The sequence below is a fragment of the Ictalurus furcatus genome, chromosome 20 (assembly GCF_023375685.1).
Source record: "Ictalurus furcatus strain D&B chromosome 20, Billie_1.0, whole genome shotgun sequence".
NCBI classification, from domain to species: Eukaryota; Metazoa; Chordata; class Actinopteri; order Siluriformes; family Ictaluridae; genus Ictalurus; species Ictalurus furcatus.
The window spans coordinates 921,569-938,771 of NC_071274.1; the positions used below are offsets into that span (position 1 = coordinate 921,569).

Below are 17,203 nucleotides of genomic sequence, written 5' to 3' on the forward strand. Positions count from 1 at the left end.
GTAACCACGTCACTTCTGTCTGTTACCTGGAACAAGCTCCGCCCCGTTTATCTGTGACTGGACAGGTTAGTGCAAGAAATGTTTTGAATGTACGTCTTTTAATGTCATATGTTTCTTCAGAATAGTGAAACACTGAGTGACCGAGTGGTGTAATGAAGTGGAGATATAACTACTACCCTGTAGTTGATTATTTTCCTGTAACAGCACATCCCCACGTGGTTTATTCCTCTTGTACTCCCATCATACGGTCATTTAATGTCCACCAAGCAGAGTAGTTCCTGTTCTCACTTGCGTTATTGCAGCTGTAAACGGTCATTCCCTCACCAGCCTCTCTTTATCTATTCTCTCATGAAGTTATCCTGCTGGAAAAACCAATAGAAACCATCGCAGAAATTCTAATGGTTTCCACTACAAATACAATTACAAACCATCAGCTAAGCATTAAAACCATTACCATTATCGGTCCTTAATGGTATCCATTATACATAACATGCCAGCAATAGAAGGTGACAAATTACCAGTAGAGACCCACAGGGATTGTTACAGTTTCCATTATAACCATTAAAACCATTACAGATTCTGTGAGGGTTTCTATTGTTTTTTTCCCCAAAAAGGGTAAAAAGAAAAAAAAAACAAAAAACAAAAAAAACGCTATCCTGAAGATAAAACTTAGTTGCAGAAAATTTATCAACCGTTATACGTTTATTTTATTTTATTATAAAAAATCTGTTTATGTACAATGAGCTGTTACTATAGAAACCATAGCTTAAAAGAATGTTCACATTAATAGGGCAGATTTGTAAAAACACACAGAACTCTTCTACAGCACTTTTGTCTCTTCCATGTTGGTAAGTAACTTGAATTAAACGACGGTGCAAATAATTTGTCCTCCGCAGCCTGCCTTTAATCTTACCTAATTATTTCCCTTAATTGACACACCGCTTAATTGCAATTAAAAATGCAAATGACGGCGCAGATCTTTGATTAAACTCTGTAAGTTCCTTGTTGGTTTGTGGACGTCCTGGAAGATTTGTGTCTGTTGATGCTCTGCTGCAATAAAACATCAGGAGACGCCGTAATTAACCTTAAACACTAAAGAGGATGTGTGTTTTAATTACCGTCCTCTCGGCAGCCATGCAGCGTTCGGCCTTGTCTTAGTGGTAAGTGTGTTATAATACACAAATTACATGCTAATTAGGCAGAACAATGCTTTGGGATTCACAGATTTACATTTGCATATGAGCTAATTAACTTTCATTAAGGACTGGGCTAATTACTACTAATTTCCACGAAGACGATCTCGAGCACGTAGAAGAGATGTGTGCGCGCGCAGACCCCTCATCGTTTCGTCTTATTTTAGAAGAACCTCGCTCGATACTCGTAATAAATCACAGCTCCTGCTGTCATTAATAAAAAACAACAATGCAGTTTCTCAGCCTTGAAACTTGAAGAAGCTAAACGCTCTTTATACGATCTTCTGTAATAACGTGCATTTAAACAGCGCTAATTAAAATAAACAGCATCCCGGCAGAGTGGTGATCTTCAGCACACTGGTAATGAAGTACATACATATGAGCAATTTAATGAATTATGTAAAACTAAATCGAGCTTGTCAAAAAGAGACTGAAGAAGAAGAGGGAGAGGGGAAAAAAAGGCCCCTTCCAAATTAATAGACGTGCCAATCATTTGTCTCGAAGGAATTTCTCTGTCCATATACATTAACAAAGGTATATGACTTTTACATCAATCAGATGATAATTGCTTTTGTGTCTGCTGAAATGAAGTTGGCGCTGAGGGGCATGAGCACCACTCCAAAACGCCCTCTTTTCCCCCCCAAAAACCCATTTTTAAAGACTTTTGTTTAAGACGCTGATCATAAGACAGGCGCTGCAGTTCTCCTCTGATATCTCAATACACTGTCTGGAAAGAGTTAGTTAAAACGTGTGAAGCGGTGAAGAGCGAGCTCTCAGCTTGGAGAGTTTTCCGGGATTTGAAGGAGCAGTTTGTTTCAGTCTGGTCGTTTCTGAGGCGCACGTGGAGGTAATGAACCATGTGTAGTGCTGTTCTCATAAAAAAACAAAAAACCAAACCCTGACACTGAACGGGTGGTGTGATGAACCGGGGTTAGTTACCAGCCTGAGGTGGAGTACTTTCTAATATAAAGCACATTTTATTGGTGTTTTATTCCTCTTCTATCAGAACAATTTGTCAAGTTTTATTTATTAAAGGTAATACTTTTGATCCATGTAGTGTTGTGGACCTTCTGCGAAGCTGTTTAGTTCCTGTTCTCTCTTAGAGAATAAAGAGGGACTGGTGAGTGAACTACTGCTATAACCTCTCTCTCACCCCCCCCAAAAAAAACCTGAAACGCAAAGTGTAAACTCATGTATCCTGAATTTGTCAGAAAACTTCTCTATATCACCAATTACACTCGCTCTCTTTTTTCTGCTTTTTATTAGTAATGCATCCGCCCCATACCGAACATCCCGGTGAATGACGCTGTTACTATAGAAACTATAACCTTAATATAGACCAATCAGAATTCAGGAACTTTAACGTCATCGTATCAAATCCTTCAAAAGTCCCTGTAATCATGTACATATTCACTGTTCGTTGTTATGTTGTACTTATGAAACATTATATACACTATATCGTTTTTATATACACAGAAATACACGCAACATTAATTATTAGACTTGCATCCGAATTGAGTTGATACTTTAGCTCAACAAAACTATTAAATAACTTAAACCAAAAATACATATTTTAAGATGTAGGTCACAACTTGTACTTTTAATACATTAGGCTTAATTTTATTGTTAAAAACACAAGACTTCCTGCTCTTAGCGAAGCAAGTTCAGTCCGTCGGAACTGTCTATTAGATTAATGAGTGAGTGCTGTCCTCTACTGACCGGTTTGGGAATTACACAACCTGTTCATAATTCAGACATTGGGTTTTGATCGAAGTTTATTATTATTATTATTATTATTATTATTATTATTATTATTATTATTGTTTTAAAAAATCATCTACAATTTGTCTAGAACTTACATTTGAGTTCCAAAGTGAAAGTTAAGGAGTTAAAATAAGTACTGGTCTTTTCATCATTAGATTAAAATACATGTTTAAGAAATGAACTGCTGCGTTCAAATCAGCTGCACTGACTTCTAAGGTTTCTGATTGCGGTGTATTGGTGTAAAGTATAAATATTTTTCATGAATACGAAAGGAAAAAATCCTCAGACTGTTTGGGATGAATATGAAAAATATGTAAAACTGCTATTTAAAATGTAAAACTTTTTTTCTAGAAGCATTACAAAATTCAGCTCAGGTCTTTAGCCTGGTTAAAGACCGTTCTGGAAAATATTTCTTCCGCGTTTGGAACAACCGTGGCCTTGTGCATGTTCCTCTGAGGCATTTAATCATGGTGCTTTATTCGTTTGCCCAAACTTCTGAAATGAAGGAAGAACACAGAGCAGTGCTAAGCGACAGTCCTTTATTGCATAGACACCGTTATACTTTAGCGGTCCTCCAAACAGCCTTCGTACACGTTTTACAAAACCCCGTGAACATATTTACAGCATTTCTTTTTTTGTGCAAACATGAAATTCTTTGATGAAATACCGAGAAGGCATGCATAGCAGAGAACTTTGGCCAGGTAAGTGAAAACAGTTTTATTTTATTATTGAACACATCACTTGTGTATGCAGTTTAACACACTATTAATGGAACAAAAATATTATCTACACTACTAAGGATATTTTAGTAATATGATATGATATTTAAAGATCACACACGCACTCTTTCTCTACAGGTGGATTCTAACAGCATGTAAGTCTTGATGTACATAACTTTGGTGTTGTAAGTGAAATACTTTAAAGAATAATGTTAGCTAAATGTGGCAGTGCGCTGAAACCCCAAATCAAAACACTGATGGATTCAATACAGTTCACGTCTCCAGGCTTTCTAAGCTTTCTCCCATAAGGATAAAGACGACAATGTCATTCTAATTTTCAGAAAAAAACATTCGTACACATACGCTATATTCCAACCGTAAATTCTCACACCTCTATAATAAAAACAAACAGAACTCGGGTTATGTCAGTCTAATCTAAGCCCTTGAATAGAAAACCTACGCGAAAGCACCAGCTAGACACTATGCTGTTAGAAAGGGTTAGAGTTCCTTAAAATCGCAGCAGTAGTGCACAAAAACAACACTGATCAGAAGACAACAAACCCAAACAGAACAGATCAGGTCAAGGGCATGTAAATGATGCAACCCCCGCAACTCCTCCCACTCACCCCCCCACAAAAAAAACAAAAACAAACAGATGACATGCTGGAAAAAAAGGTAAGCAAAGAGAGAAAGAGAATTGAAAATTCTGGAGAGTCGAAATGTTCATGGTGCGTCCTCCTTTAGATGCTGCTGGTGTCGGGCTGAAGCTCTGTAACCGTGTGCTCACACCGGCAGCCAGCAGGATGTCCACACAAACACCAGCATATATAACGAGCTGGCTACAGAACACGACCGAAATGAGATTCCAGAAGGACAGTCGCTTGTGTATGAACTGCGTCCGTGCTGCAAGCCACTTTATCGTCAAGACGGTCCAAAAATAACGCTCTTTCGTGTTTGTTTTAAGATCGAAACGCTTGACAGAAAGAGAACGGCGAGAATACCCACGCTGTCATATTTTGCGTGAATTGAAAACAGGAACATCTGGAACCAAATAACAAGGATAACGTTTCACAGTTCCTCGCTGCTTACTTGCATAAACCTTATTAGGTCACTCACCATGCCCACTTCACACCAACAACAGCTGCTCCACCCCTTGTTACTGAAATTTAATGACTTCCTGCTTGATGCTGCCGGCGTAAGCGCAGGGTTCGATCCGCCCCGGAGGGATGAGGGACGGTAGCTAGATCAGCTGCCGAGGTTGAGTATCGAGAGTGACAGGACATGACCTTTGACCCACTACAAAGCACCAGAGATGTCATGGCAGAACAAAGACGTGACCGAGGACTCGTTGGATGATGAGCACGGTTAAGTTCAATGGAAAGAGGATTTCCAGAATTAGTACATAAAAAAAAAAAAGCTGGGGTTTTAGAAGCAGGTTAAGCGTTTATAAACTTCGTAAGCCGAGACGGCGCTCCTGTTGCCACCTGCGAATGAAAACGCTGGAATGTTGATTAACAAAAGTGTAAATGTGTATAAATACCTAGGGGTAAGATCGTAACCAAAATACTTGAATCTTGCTGGTTAGTTATGTGAAAAAAAAAAATTGCATTCTTTAAACAGAAAAATTAAAGCAAAAGGAAACTTGGCACTTCACAGGAGTAAAAAGCTCACATTTCCTCTAATGAAACATTTTTTTGGTACGTGAATATTCCCCGCCTCACTCCACAGACATTGATATTCTTTTGATGTCCTTTTTGTGTTAAGCGGTGAGATTGTGTTATATGTGACATTTACACACACAACTTTTTTATTTTTACATTTATTAATTTGTCTGATGCTTTTATCCAAAGTGACTTACTCTCTAATCGTGTCACTGAAAGTTAACCAGAAGACCAAACATCTCGACCGTGCTGGGCTTTAAACTATCAACCTTTTGATGAGTAGCTCAAAGCCTTAGCCACCACAGTAGACAGATGTCTGGTGGCTCAACAGAACCACTCGCAAGTTCACGAGACATCAGGAATTTGCATCTTTAACCTATGCAAGTGGACAATCCTGCGTACAGGTAGCTCTACAATAAAACTACCTGTCGGAATTGGCCCTGGGAGTCCTGTAGCTTTGGTGGTTTTGGCGGTTTTTCCACACTTCCCGCTTGTTGCCGCGATCTGGGCGAGGCAACTCGAGTTGTAGAAGAGGAACCGCTGGTGTTCTGAAAAGAAAAGAAAAAAATCGCAAGGGAAACAAATCAGGGATGATTTGAAGGAGAATGGAAAGAGTGACAGCAGCAATTTGTGGGATTTCAGAGACCCAGGAAAGTACAGCCAGCATGCTGAAATGAACCAACCTCACATCATGCACAAAGAAGTGATCGATCACATAAAGATCAAAGGAAATCAGTTGGATAGGGAATACCATCACCATGTCAAAAAGCCAAGTTGTAAAGACAAAGAACAGCAACGCATCAAGACTCCACAAATCATAACAAATCACACACAGGACTGAACAAAGAGGGTTCCCTGCTGTGAATTCCACCCCACAGGCACCTACGGAACACATTCACATTGGATTAAAGTCAGTGGTTAGAACGGAAGAACCGCAGAGGCAAACCCAAAGCACCGAGAGGCAGGCGGGAGGAGCTGAAGGAAGAGACCTGTTTAGCGCTGCTGGAGGAAGAAGGCCGAGGAACACAAGGCACTTTGGACTTCTTCCTTGTAGGAGGCTTCTGAGGCTTTGGCCCTAGAGGAGGTGGTTTCTTTGAAGGACTGCTTTCGGCCTGCGCCGTTTGGTTCTCCGTAACTTTTTTGACTTTCGGATCTTTACCGGCAGCGTCGGGGGACAGTCCAGGGTCCATGTTTGTGATCGTGCTTTCTAGTTGTTTAATAGTCTCCTCCAGGCTGTCTAAGGTTTTGTATGCCGTTTGACAGATCTCGTTAGTCCTTCCTGCAGAGGATTGCTGGTTGTTGGTCTGGGATTCAGATGGCTCACTGGCTGAAACGTCAGGACCGGTGGAGTCTATACTAGATTTAATCTCAAATCTCTTGGCTTCTCTTGCTTCCTTCAGCGTGCCATCTGGTTCCTCTTCCTCCTCATAAACCACCACCTGCAACGTCTTTTTTCCTGTTTTTGTACCGGTACGAAGCGCCTGACCGATGGCTGCCAGTTGCTTCTTGGGGAACTTGAACTTAAACTTCTTTTTAGCTTCTTGCTTGGTGTCTTCGGCGAGGTCTACTTGGGATGCCTCCTCTGACTCCATAGAAGAGCACGCAATAAGGTTCTGCTGTTGACCAGGCACTTGGAGATGATTACCACTACCAGTGCTCTCTGATTTAGTACCGGACTTGACCTGATAGTCAACTCTATCCTTGACCGCCTCTTCTTCAATGCTCTCCTCAGTATTCTCAATGATGCGCTCCTTTGAGAGCGTCCTGTCCAGCTCTTCCTCGCACTCGAAGATGGTGGAGAGACGCTTGTAGGCCTGCCGGATATCCATGGGCTCATCAAAGACGATGATGACTGGTTTCTTGCTGAACTCGCCATCCTCTAGGGTGGACATGGTCTCGTCCGTTCCTACTTTAACGGTTTCGACGTCCTGTTCCTTTGAGCTCACCAGCTGCTGGTATTCCCCAGTGGACAGAGCTTGCACTTTGGTTTTAGTGATCATGAAGGCGATGTTATCGGGTAGAGGAGGAGCCTCCTCTTCTGGAAGGTCAGGGCTCAAGCTGGCCTCCTCGGTGTACCCGGTTCGACCTTTCGATGATCTCATTACCACCTGCCGATTGTCTTCCTGGTAGATGGTTTCTTCTGATAGCACCAAGGTTTCTGGGCGCACCAGTGATTTAACCAGAGGAACCTCAGATCCGTTGCTGGATGGTTTCTCAGAGGCATGAATGAGATTTTCAGAAGAAACCAACTCCTGATTCGCCGGCTTATTGTTGATGCCCTCAGACTCTTTAGGAATCTTTGCTTCATCTCCATCACTGCTGATGTCCTTCTGAGGTTCAGGAAGACTTGCGTACATCTGAGTGTCCGTCGACACTTTCAGGCTTTCCTCTACTGATTTAGGGGAATCTAAAGTCATGTCAGATGGCGTTAGTACGTTCGGCTGTTGGGTAAAATCAGGAGAATTCGGATGCGCCACCTTAGATGAGGAAACGACTCCTTCTCTGGCCTCGTTTTGGACTTCAGATCCTCCGAGTGGATTGTCGCTGGGTGTTTTTGCCGTGCCAGTGATGTAATATATGACCTGATGATAGACAGATGGAGATTTTTAATGTGATGCAACTTAAATAAATAAACACTAGATGAAATAATGAAAACTGAGAGAAATATTTTACCCCAGATCCTGGTGAAGCATGAGCAGAGTGTTTTCCATCTTCGCCGTGGAGAGCTGTGTTCTAACATTTTTTTTTTAAAAGACAGAATGAAATGCACAAAATCTTACATTCAGCAACAGATTTAAAAGCTACACGTTGATGCAAGCGTGTAATAAAACAACAATCGGACGCTTTATCCACACATTCTTGGTAGAAATCATGCAAGCAGCCTGAAAATCAGACGAGTCTGAAGAGGAAATGAGACGTTAATGAATTGTAAATGTTTTGTCAGTGGTTTCCTTAATGGGGAAAGAAATGCATGTTAGCATATTCATTTAGCATTCCAGGAAGACCTAGAAGATCGAAATGTTTAGATCTAGATGCCATTTCCACATTTCCAATGTTATATAAAGTGTGCTCAGTATTCATCAACTTGCAGCCTTTGAGATCAGATGGTGCGAGGCGAGACTGTGGAACTGTGAACGGATGTAACTCTGAGAACGCTGGTTGAAATTCTGGAAATCTAGCACCATAAACCCTCCAAATAATGCTGAAGGAACTCTTTAAAAGGAGCTAAAATTGTTCTCAGCTCCTGAAAACGTTCCTGCGGTGGATAAACTGGTAAATTCGGGACGTAGAAGGAGACGAGAGACACTCTGGACACCGCGGAAGACCGCACAGAATAGTTGTAAGTTTCAAGACACTTTAGTTCGGCAAATGTTTCATGCAGTTAAATCACTCCTTGGTCCATGGAGGAGCAGATGTGTGAGAGTGGGGTTAGGTACACTTCAGCAAACCAATGCAAGCATGGTTAAAGCCAGATCAAGGCTGGTTAAGTGTTAGTAATGTTGGTTAAAAGGGCGTTAAGGAGTATCGATACGGAGCATCAGCATTATGGCGTCGAGCAGCTAGGGGGTGCTAGTCTGAATCGGTTACCTTTGGGTCATACGAGGAAAGTGAGAAGGATGGATCTGGGTCTGGGAGCTCGTGGGTGGTCAGGTCAACAATGTATCTGGGCTCTAAGTCTTTAACTGGGCACTTCTCAAACACCTGAAGTGGAGTGTGTGTTAACATTACACACGGTTAGAGCATCAGAACTGAACAGCGTTGATTTCTGTATTTAATTTCATATATTTACCACACATTGTCCGATCAGAAGGCTGCTACATAAGCAGGCAACACGTCTAGCCATTCAGAAGACAATGGCCGTCTGAGAGTTTCCTTTTACTGGTCTAAGAAAACTCGGTGTATTTTTGAGCGGCGTAGCTCCTACGTGAAATGTGTAAAGTTGTGTAAGGGAAATCGTGAGAAATCTTCAGCTTACCACTAGAGGTCAGTAAACACCAAAATATGATGCTGGTTGTTCTTTTGTTCTTTCCCCACCTTGCCAATACTGACTGGTTTTTTTTTTTGGTTTGTTTACTTGACCAGGTGTTTTCGTGTGTGCAAAATTTACACCTACTCACCTGCAGTTCTGCTACGATCTTATCTTCATCGTGTTCCTCTTCCTCCTTCTCACGTGCGTTGACCGGAGGAAGTGCACGTGGTTTGGGTTTCAACTGCGGACGAACTCGCTGGGGTTTGGACTGGAGAGCCTCCTCTTCCTCCTGATGATAAATCAAACTGGACTGACACCTCAGTGGTGTTTACACTCGCGCGCTCTTATTCGAACCTGCGTCTTTATACTTTATGTGAAACTTAATGTGTGAATGAAAGCACGCTAAAATAAAATTAGGAATGTTGACAATAGCGTCAAAGTAGTGCACGATCTGCGGTGGAGATCCTACTAAACACTGTGCCGTAACCAGCAACGCTTACATTGAAATGTGCAAATGTTTGTGCACCCACAACGCACGTATGACTAATCTTTCAGATGAATAAGTCCATAAACGCTACATAAATGCCTCCTTACAAAAGAAAGCAATTACAGATGTTTCGAAATGCATTTACTTTCTTTGCTCTGGTTACGTCCCAAACCAAACCGCATACGATTATATACAGCGTGTGGTTTGAGACGTAGCCCATGAGAGTGTGTTATGTATTTTTGGAAATTTGTTTACTGTTTATGAAACGTGTGGAGTAAACAAACAAACGCCCAGGACAGATTTGTACTCAAGGGACGGCGTAACATTCATGCTCGGGTTGGTCTGAGATACATGTCTGGGAATGTGGCTAAACGAGGTCTCGCTCATACACACACACACACACACACACACACACACCTGAGAGGGGGTGGAGTCCTTGCGAGTGGTGTAGATGACCTCCCCGGAGCGTCCGGTCGTCAGCCCCGTCGCTGAAAGGTGGAGTCTGCGGGGTGGGGCAGGGGGTGGAGATTTGTTTGCTGCATCCTGATGGGGCGTTGCTTGGTCCACGTCGGCTCGGTGAGGCTTCTCTACAGGAGGTGCATGAACACACTCCAAGTCGGTTTGGACCAGTTTATCTGCTACCGGTTCGGCTGGAGCGGTGGCCTCTGTTTGGAAACAAAAGCATGTTGAAAACAACGTAGAAGGTGTTAACGGCCGAGCTGGGGGTGCATATGTTTAATTTGGGAAGGTGCGATTATAATATAAATCACACAACAGTTCACTAAACATTAGAGATGTGACACGTATATAGAAACGGGATTACTGACCCGCGGTATAACGTACATTTAAAGCAGTCAACAATTCGAAATGATGTTTTGATACGACGCAGATGCAACCAAGCTGTGTGACGATTTAAAAAATACTGCAAGAAATATTTTAGCAAGCCGTGTTGGAGCATAATTATCAAAAGCAGCAGTTAATCAAACTTCGGTTCATTTCTGAGAAAAAGTACTAAAGACACCAACTCTCTTTTCTACAGAGGAGGCGGGGCTTAATTTAGCTTGTCGTTGGTTGCTGGACTCAACCAGGCACAATCATTTCTCCTCCTCTGACCACGCCTCCTTTAGTAAGACTAAAGGCACAGAGGCCACGCCTCCTTTAGTAAGACTAAAGGCACAGAGGCCACACCTCCGTCACGGAGACTGACAGACAGACACTCACAGTGTCGAAGGCGGCTTATTTACAGTCCAATGAAATTTCGCAGTATGACAATCGTGGGACAGACCTGGACGTGGTGACGGAGGAGTGTCCACCTCGTCAGGTCGGATGCACGTTATATCTGAGGGTCTGCTCTTCTCCTGATCGGTCAGCTCCAGGTCAGGTATATTCTTCATCAGGGTGGCTTGCGCCTGCTGTAAAACGCGCTCCATATCTGCTTCCTCCTCGGCCTGTCTCCTTCCCACCGCCTGCAAGGACACGCCCACACCTTCAGACCTCAAAATCTCTCTGTGCATGACAGACCGGTCCGAAACTTCGGCGGTACGATAACCCTACAACCCAGCATCACGTTTTCAGCCCATCACGCTGTTAAATTACTAGGTTTGGGGGAAAAAAAATAAAAAAAGATGTCTCTTTCAAATCCAAGAAAGAGGAAAAGAGATAAAGAGAACGGCTAAGTCCAACATGTAACGTGCAGCCACAATGACAGCTGTACGCTAATACGGTTAAAAAGAGGGAAATACAGAACGGAAAGAAAAGAGAAAGTAAAAAGCAAGATTAGAAACAAGGAAAGAAAGTGAGAGAGAGGAAGGAAGGAAATAACGGGCGGAAAAAATACAAACTGAGAAAGAAAACAAAGACAAAACTAAAAAGAAAGAAAAGAACACACAGAAAAAAAGAGAAAGAAATACAAAGGGAAAAACAGAAAGAATAAAAGCAGTTAAAATAAAATAATGTACTGGGGATTAGACATGGAAGTGATGAGGATTTGAGGTCAGGAACTCGCCGCTCCTCACCTCGTCTCTCTCAGCGGTTCCTCTGCAGCTCGGCGGCTCGTCCTGGACGTGATGGACGTCGCCGGACTCCTCGCCGAGTCCTCTCTTCGACGCGGCGGGGGCGTCTCGGCTGTGACTCGGGATCAGCGCCGAGCTGCAGGACCTCTGCGCCATGATGGGAGAGGAGGAGAAGACGGAGACGAGCTCACAGTGGGTGGGGTTAGAAGAAGAGGTGATGGTAAAGTGGGCGGGGGCTGAGGATAGACTCTGCTGAGGTGTGGCCGTGTCTCGGGTCAGTCCTGGGGAACCGGGTGATCGGATATTGTCGGAGATCGGGTCAGTGCGGAGGGAGCCTTCTGTAGCAAGTCTGCTCAACACACAGGGTACCAGTGTCAGACAAACACACACACACACACACACACACACACACACACACACGTCTACAGCGTGACAAAACATCCTCTCAAATCTCCAGGTTAATGGATAAAATAAATAAAAGTGACTAGGAACGGTAGAGCGAGCCTCACTAACACTCTCTCTACTAATGTGATCATGAAACATGGGATTATAAAATTTGGATTATTATTCTCTCTGTGTGTGTGTGTGTGTGTGTGTGTGTGTGTGTCCTACATCCTGAGGCAGCTGAGAGTCTCAGTCAGGGTTTTGACCCTCTTCAGCATGTTGTCCATCTTCTGAGGTTCCTCCTTCAGGAAGCGCACGGCCTCCACCTCCATCCTCAACACCGTCTGCATCCTCGACTGCAGAGCTGGGAACTCTCCTGATCACACACACACACACACACGGGCATGACTATTCATGAACAAACTTGTTCGTGCTCTCAGCTGCAGGTCTTGTTGTGAAATGTTTGAATATCACACGAATGTTAATAAACGGAGCTCCTACACAAAACGATGAAGGTTCTCAGGTCTTTATTGTAGTTCTCCGTTATCGCGTGAGATTTAATCTCACGTCCACGCCATCACGTGTCTCTGCTTACCCTTCAGTGTGGCGAGCGTCTCGCCGACCTTCCTCAGATTAACCGCTCCGTCCTCGACGTCCCGCAGCGTGACGGGTCTCTGAGCCTGAGCCAAGCTGGAGTTCCTCTTCAGCTGCTCCACGTGTTTCTCCAGATCCCTGTAACGATCATGCAGAAGATTAACAGTCCTGCAGTGAAGACAGGCACATAACGAAGAGGCGTGCTTTCTGCATGAAATAAAGTCACTAAATAGCAAAATAAAGCAATAGATTAGGCCTGGATTTGCTTTGTACTTTATTAACACAGCACTGCAATATAAAATGATGAGTTTTTATTACAGTTTTTATTACAGCGCTCAGTTCTTTGCCACATGAGCACAAGAGAAGGTTTTCTAAAGCTCAAACGTTTTACACTCGTGTGCGTTAATAACACAGCTGCTTTAGAACACGCCATTAGGCCATATTAATAATAATAATAATAATAATAATAATAATGATGATATTGACATATCATAATCATGCATTCATGTTCCGGTATTTTGATGAAATTATTCCGTTGTCACTCTCATGCCAGTCCACTAGGTGGCAGTTTAACGCCTTTTAATGACTTTTTAGCCTGCATGAGCGATTTTGTTTTTTTAAAAACAAACAAAATGAAACAAGGTTAATCACTACACGAGTGATTTATAAATTTGTATAATCAATTTTTCGCTGTAAAAGAAGTCAAACGAACCTGTAACGAGACTTAAACCGCACACGACTTCCGGATAAACCGGCTGGAAGTCGCCCCCTAGTGGCAGTGGTGTTTCATTTACAGTCCAGAACACACATTAAAACCTTTACCCTACTGCACATAAAACATGGGGTTTAAAACAAAAAACCTTACGTTTAATTTACAGGATTATAGATTATCTTGCTCTAACCTGGCCTTCTAACATCACACAGCACATCGGAATGAAATAAAGCTGGGATTCAGTCAGATCCTGATTTTTCTGCTGGTCTGCAAACCATATTTTAGCTCGATGCTCTCCGAATACAGCGAGCGATCTTCATGTTGATTTCCCGGTAGCTAAGAGGAGATTTATTGCAGTGAGACAGGCGAAGGAGTTGAAACCTGTTAGACATGTTTGGAAAGTGTTTACTATGGCAGAGAGAGAGAGAGAGAGAGAGAGGTTTGGGTGTGTAGGACTGAAGGGTTCGCTTCAGGTACGAACAACTGCCAAATATCTTCAGCCGAACGGCCGCACGATCAAATCTAATAAAACGTGTGGAAGCTTCATCAAGAGTTTCCTGCGAAGAGAAAAGCTCTCACCTGCATGCATTTGTCCTGTCTGTGAGGTCATTTGTGACTGACGACACAAGAGCCTGCTCACACACACACACACACACACACACACGATTTTCTCATAGCGTGACGTGAGTAAATAACGTGTGTGTGTGAGAAAATGATGCCTGTTCGCCTTCAGCTTGGAATCGAGAGGCCTCGGGGGGAATCTGAGCTCCAGGCCAGAGAGACAAATCCCACTTATTTGATTGTCAAACACACACGGCTTATGGTTGCACAATCAACCTGTGTGTGCGTGTGTGTGTGTGTGTGTGTGTGTGTGTGTGTGTGTGTGTGTGTGTTAGGAACAAAACAGGTGGGGCTCTGAAAACTCTTAAAGTAAACGGATTAAATTATTATTATTATTTTTTTAAACGATTTTTGGTAACACGCTGTTTTTTAAAAAAAAAAATCTTATTAACTTCAAGAGATGAAAAGACGGGTGCTGCTAAAACAAAAGTGAGAACCGGAACATGTTTCGCGGATATTCCAAAACATTAAGCGTAGCTATACGTGAACTCGCGACCCGCTGGCCGTGTTAAAACAGTTCCAGGTTATTTGTTCGGGCTTCTCACCCCAGCTGGAGCAGCACGCTCTCCTCCATGACCTTGTATCTGTGTCTCTCCATGTCCACCTCCATCCTCTGCTTCTTCAGCGGGTCGTCCAGCAGCTGCAGCTTCTCGCACATTCTCGAGGTCAGTTCCTCCTCCGCCTGCTTCAGCATCGTCCTCACCGCCACCTGGTTCTGCAGCTGGAGACCACGCGCCAAAACAGTCAAACACAGCGTACACGCGGGTTCTCAAACGGAACAAACAGAACTGTGTAAAACGGAGCGATCGTAGAGACGCTCTTGCCTCCGTCTGGCGGATCTGATGGAGCTGCTGGCGCAGGCTGGAGACGTTTCTGTGGAAGGTGGAGAGGAGGCTGCCGAGAGACGGGTCTCTGACTGGAGGAGACACGGGATGCTCGGATTGAAGAGGGGGACTCTTACACACAGCTACGGGGGAGACTCCTGCACACACACACACACACAGACACACACACACACACACACACACACACACACACACACAATCCCTCAAAGTTGTCTGTTTCCTGTTTACTTCTACGAGAACTCACTCAGATCAAATCGGAAAGAGCACAAACAACAAGCAGGGTCTGCTGAGCAGTGGGTGTGGCCTTGTACGCATACATCAACTCAACTCAAAGACACGCCCCATACATTTTAAATACTAATAAAAACACCGCCCTTGCACTAAAAATCGGAAAATACACACAAATAAACAAACACCAGTGTTTCCTTTTTACTATTTTTTGCACTACCATATATGGACTCGAAGACACGCATGTATTTACATACGGTCTTTAGTACACGCCCACATTCTCATATATGGTCCTCAACCAGGATACACCTTCATTTCCATATACAAACCTAAGCACACACTTACATTCTCTCTCTCTCTCTTTTTTTTTTTTACTTTAAAGGCACGCCCACTCAGGGCACGCCTATATTTCCATATATGGACTCAATGCCATGCCTACATTCTGGTCTGACCTTCAAGCCACGCCCCCCAGAGAGAATCACAATTTCCTTTTGCGTCCAAAGCCCTAACTAAACATGCTGAAGTTAATTAGAATTATTGCAGAAAAACCGCACACTTCTAATTCATTTGAATTAATTCTATCACTAATATATATATATATATATATATATATATATAGTTGCACATGATGATAATGGATACTAACCGCCGCTGTTTGTGTCTTGAACGAGAGACTCGGAGGTCAATTTCTCACTGAAATCAGAGAAGTTTTGTCTGTCAGTTTTACAACACAAACAAATTTTAATAGAATTTAAGTTCACTTAACGCTGAGGTGTCTTTGTCACGATGCTGTTGTGTACCTCGCGGCCTCTTTTCCTCCGCTGGAGTTCGTCCCTTTGAGAAGCGCGTGCTGAACGAGACCAGTGAGACTGGCTAACCGCTGCTCCATCGCCTGCATGCGCTTGCTGAAGGAAACGTGAACCGCAGTTAAAATGGACAACAACTCATCTAACGCCGTTCTAACAATCCCCCGAGCAGCTAGCTATGATGTATTTACTCCAAATTTACCCCAAATCTACCTCAGACACTAAATGCACTTGTCTAAATCATCACAGATTTAAAAAAAACCAAACAAACAAAGAAACATACGAGCACGAGCTAGCTAATGACTAAGCGTACTGATTACGCTAGTTGGCTCATAGCCATTTGATCATCCGTATGAACAAGATGAACACACAAACTTGAGAAAAACACCAACATTTTCCTCAGACGTGTGGGGAAACGATTAAGGGGAAAAAAAACTCTGTATAACTAAAATTACGTAAACACTGCGGTGGCTGTCGAACTTGTTTAAACTTGCATTTGAATTTCGTTTCAAAGTAAACATTTTAGCATTCGAATGCATTTGAATATTAATTAGGTTTAAAAGATTTATGTTGACGAACTCCGAACACTTTTCACGCCGAGCTTTTTCAGGAGTTCAGGACTCGACATGTCGTCACATTTATTATTTAATTGACTAGCTGTAATTGTAGGGATTTTAGCGGTGGCCATGCTAGCAAACCGTTCTGGTGTCCCATACTGCCCCCTAGTGACAGGCCACATTTCTTACATCAAGCTACAGTCCAACTGGCATTCGACCAAAACATTTGGGGAACACGTGTTTGTATGGATTCGTTTTAGACAAACAAATAAAAGTAAAGCAGAGGATCTTAAATATTCAAATGTGGAATTTCACCTTTGAATACGTAAATATAATGTAAATTAGACTAGTATTCTTATAGCTAACGAATATCCGACCATATAATATAAATCACTTCTGAGGTACAGCCACATCTTTAAACTACGTTTAAACTAAATTCAGACTAATCCTTGGCCGAACTCTTCCTCCAGAGTACCGATGAGACAGCGGGGTTGTATTTTCACCACTGTGGTTTGGTTTGATGTGGGTGAAGAAAATATTAGCTTTGAGTTCCAGCCTGGAGAAAACACCAAAGCAAACTTCCACATCGTCTGTTGTTGACAACGCAAATAAACATGCTTACACAACAACACTGTCTCTTCTTACAAGGT

General features: G+C 42.9%; 1 protein-coding gene across 1 annotated transcript in view; it reads right to left on the reverse strand.

Annotated features, from left to right (window-relative positions):
• Nucleotides 1-3,289: 3,289 nt before the first annotated feature.
• The window catches only part of si:ch211-207d6.2 (sickle tail protein homolog), a 49,123-nt gene continuing 35,209 nt past the window's right edge, over nt 3,290-17,203 (reverse strand). Inside the window, exons 7-21 of the mRNA XM_053652298.1 lie at nt 15,991-16,095; nt 15,837-15,883; nt 14,942-15,099; nt 14,663-14,838; nt 12,786-12,922; nt 12,419-12,566; nt 11,810-12,155; nt 11,080-11,260; nt 10,212-10,459; nt 9,456-9,596; nt 8,926-9,039; nt 8,011-8,070; nt 6,327-7,919; nt 5,763-5,885; nt 3,290-5,160 (exon numbers count right to left, since the gene is read on the reverse strand). Coding sequence (XP_053508273.1) covers nt 5,113-5,160; nt 5,763-5,885; nt 6,327-7,919; nt 8,011-8,070; nt 8,926-9,039; nt 9,456-9,596; nt 10,212-10,459; nt 11,080-11,260; nt 11,810-12,155; nt 12,419-12,566; nt 12,786-12,922; nt 14,663-14,838; nt 14,942-15,099; nt 15,837-15,883; nt 15,991-16,095 — 3,625 coding nt within the window. The 3' untranslated portion in view covers nt 3,290-5,112. The remainder of the gene's footprint in view (nt 5,161-5,762; nt 5,886-6,326; nt 7,920-8,010; nt 8,071-8,925; nt 9,040-9,455; nt 9,597-10,211; nt 10,460-11,079; nt 11,261-11,809; nt 12,156-12,418; nt 12,567-12,785; nt 12,923-14,662; nt 14,839-14,941; nt 15,100-15,836; nt 15,884-15,990; nt 16,096-17,203) is intronic.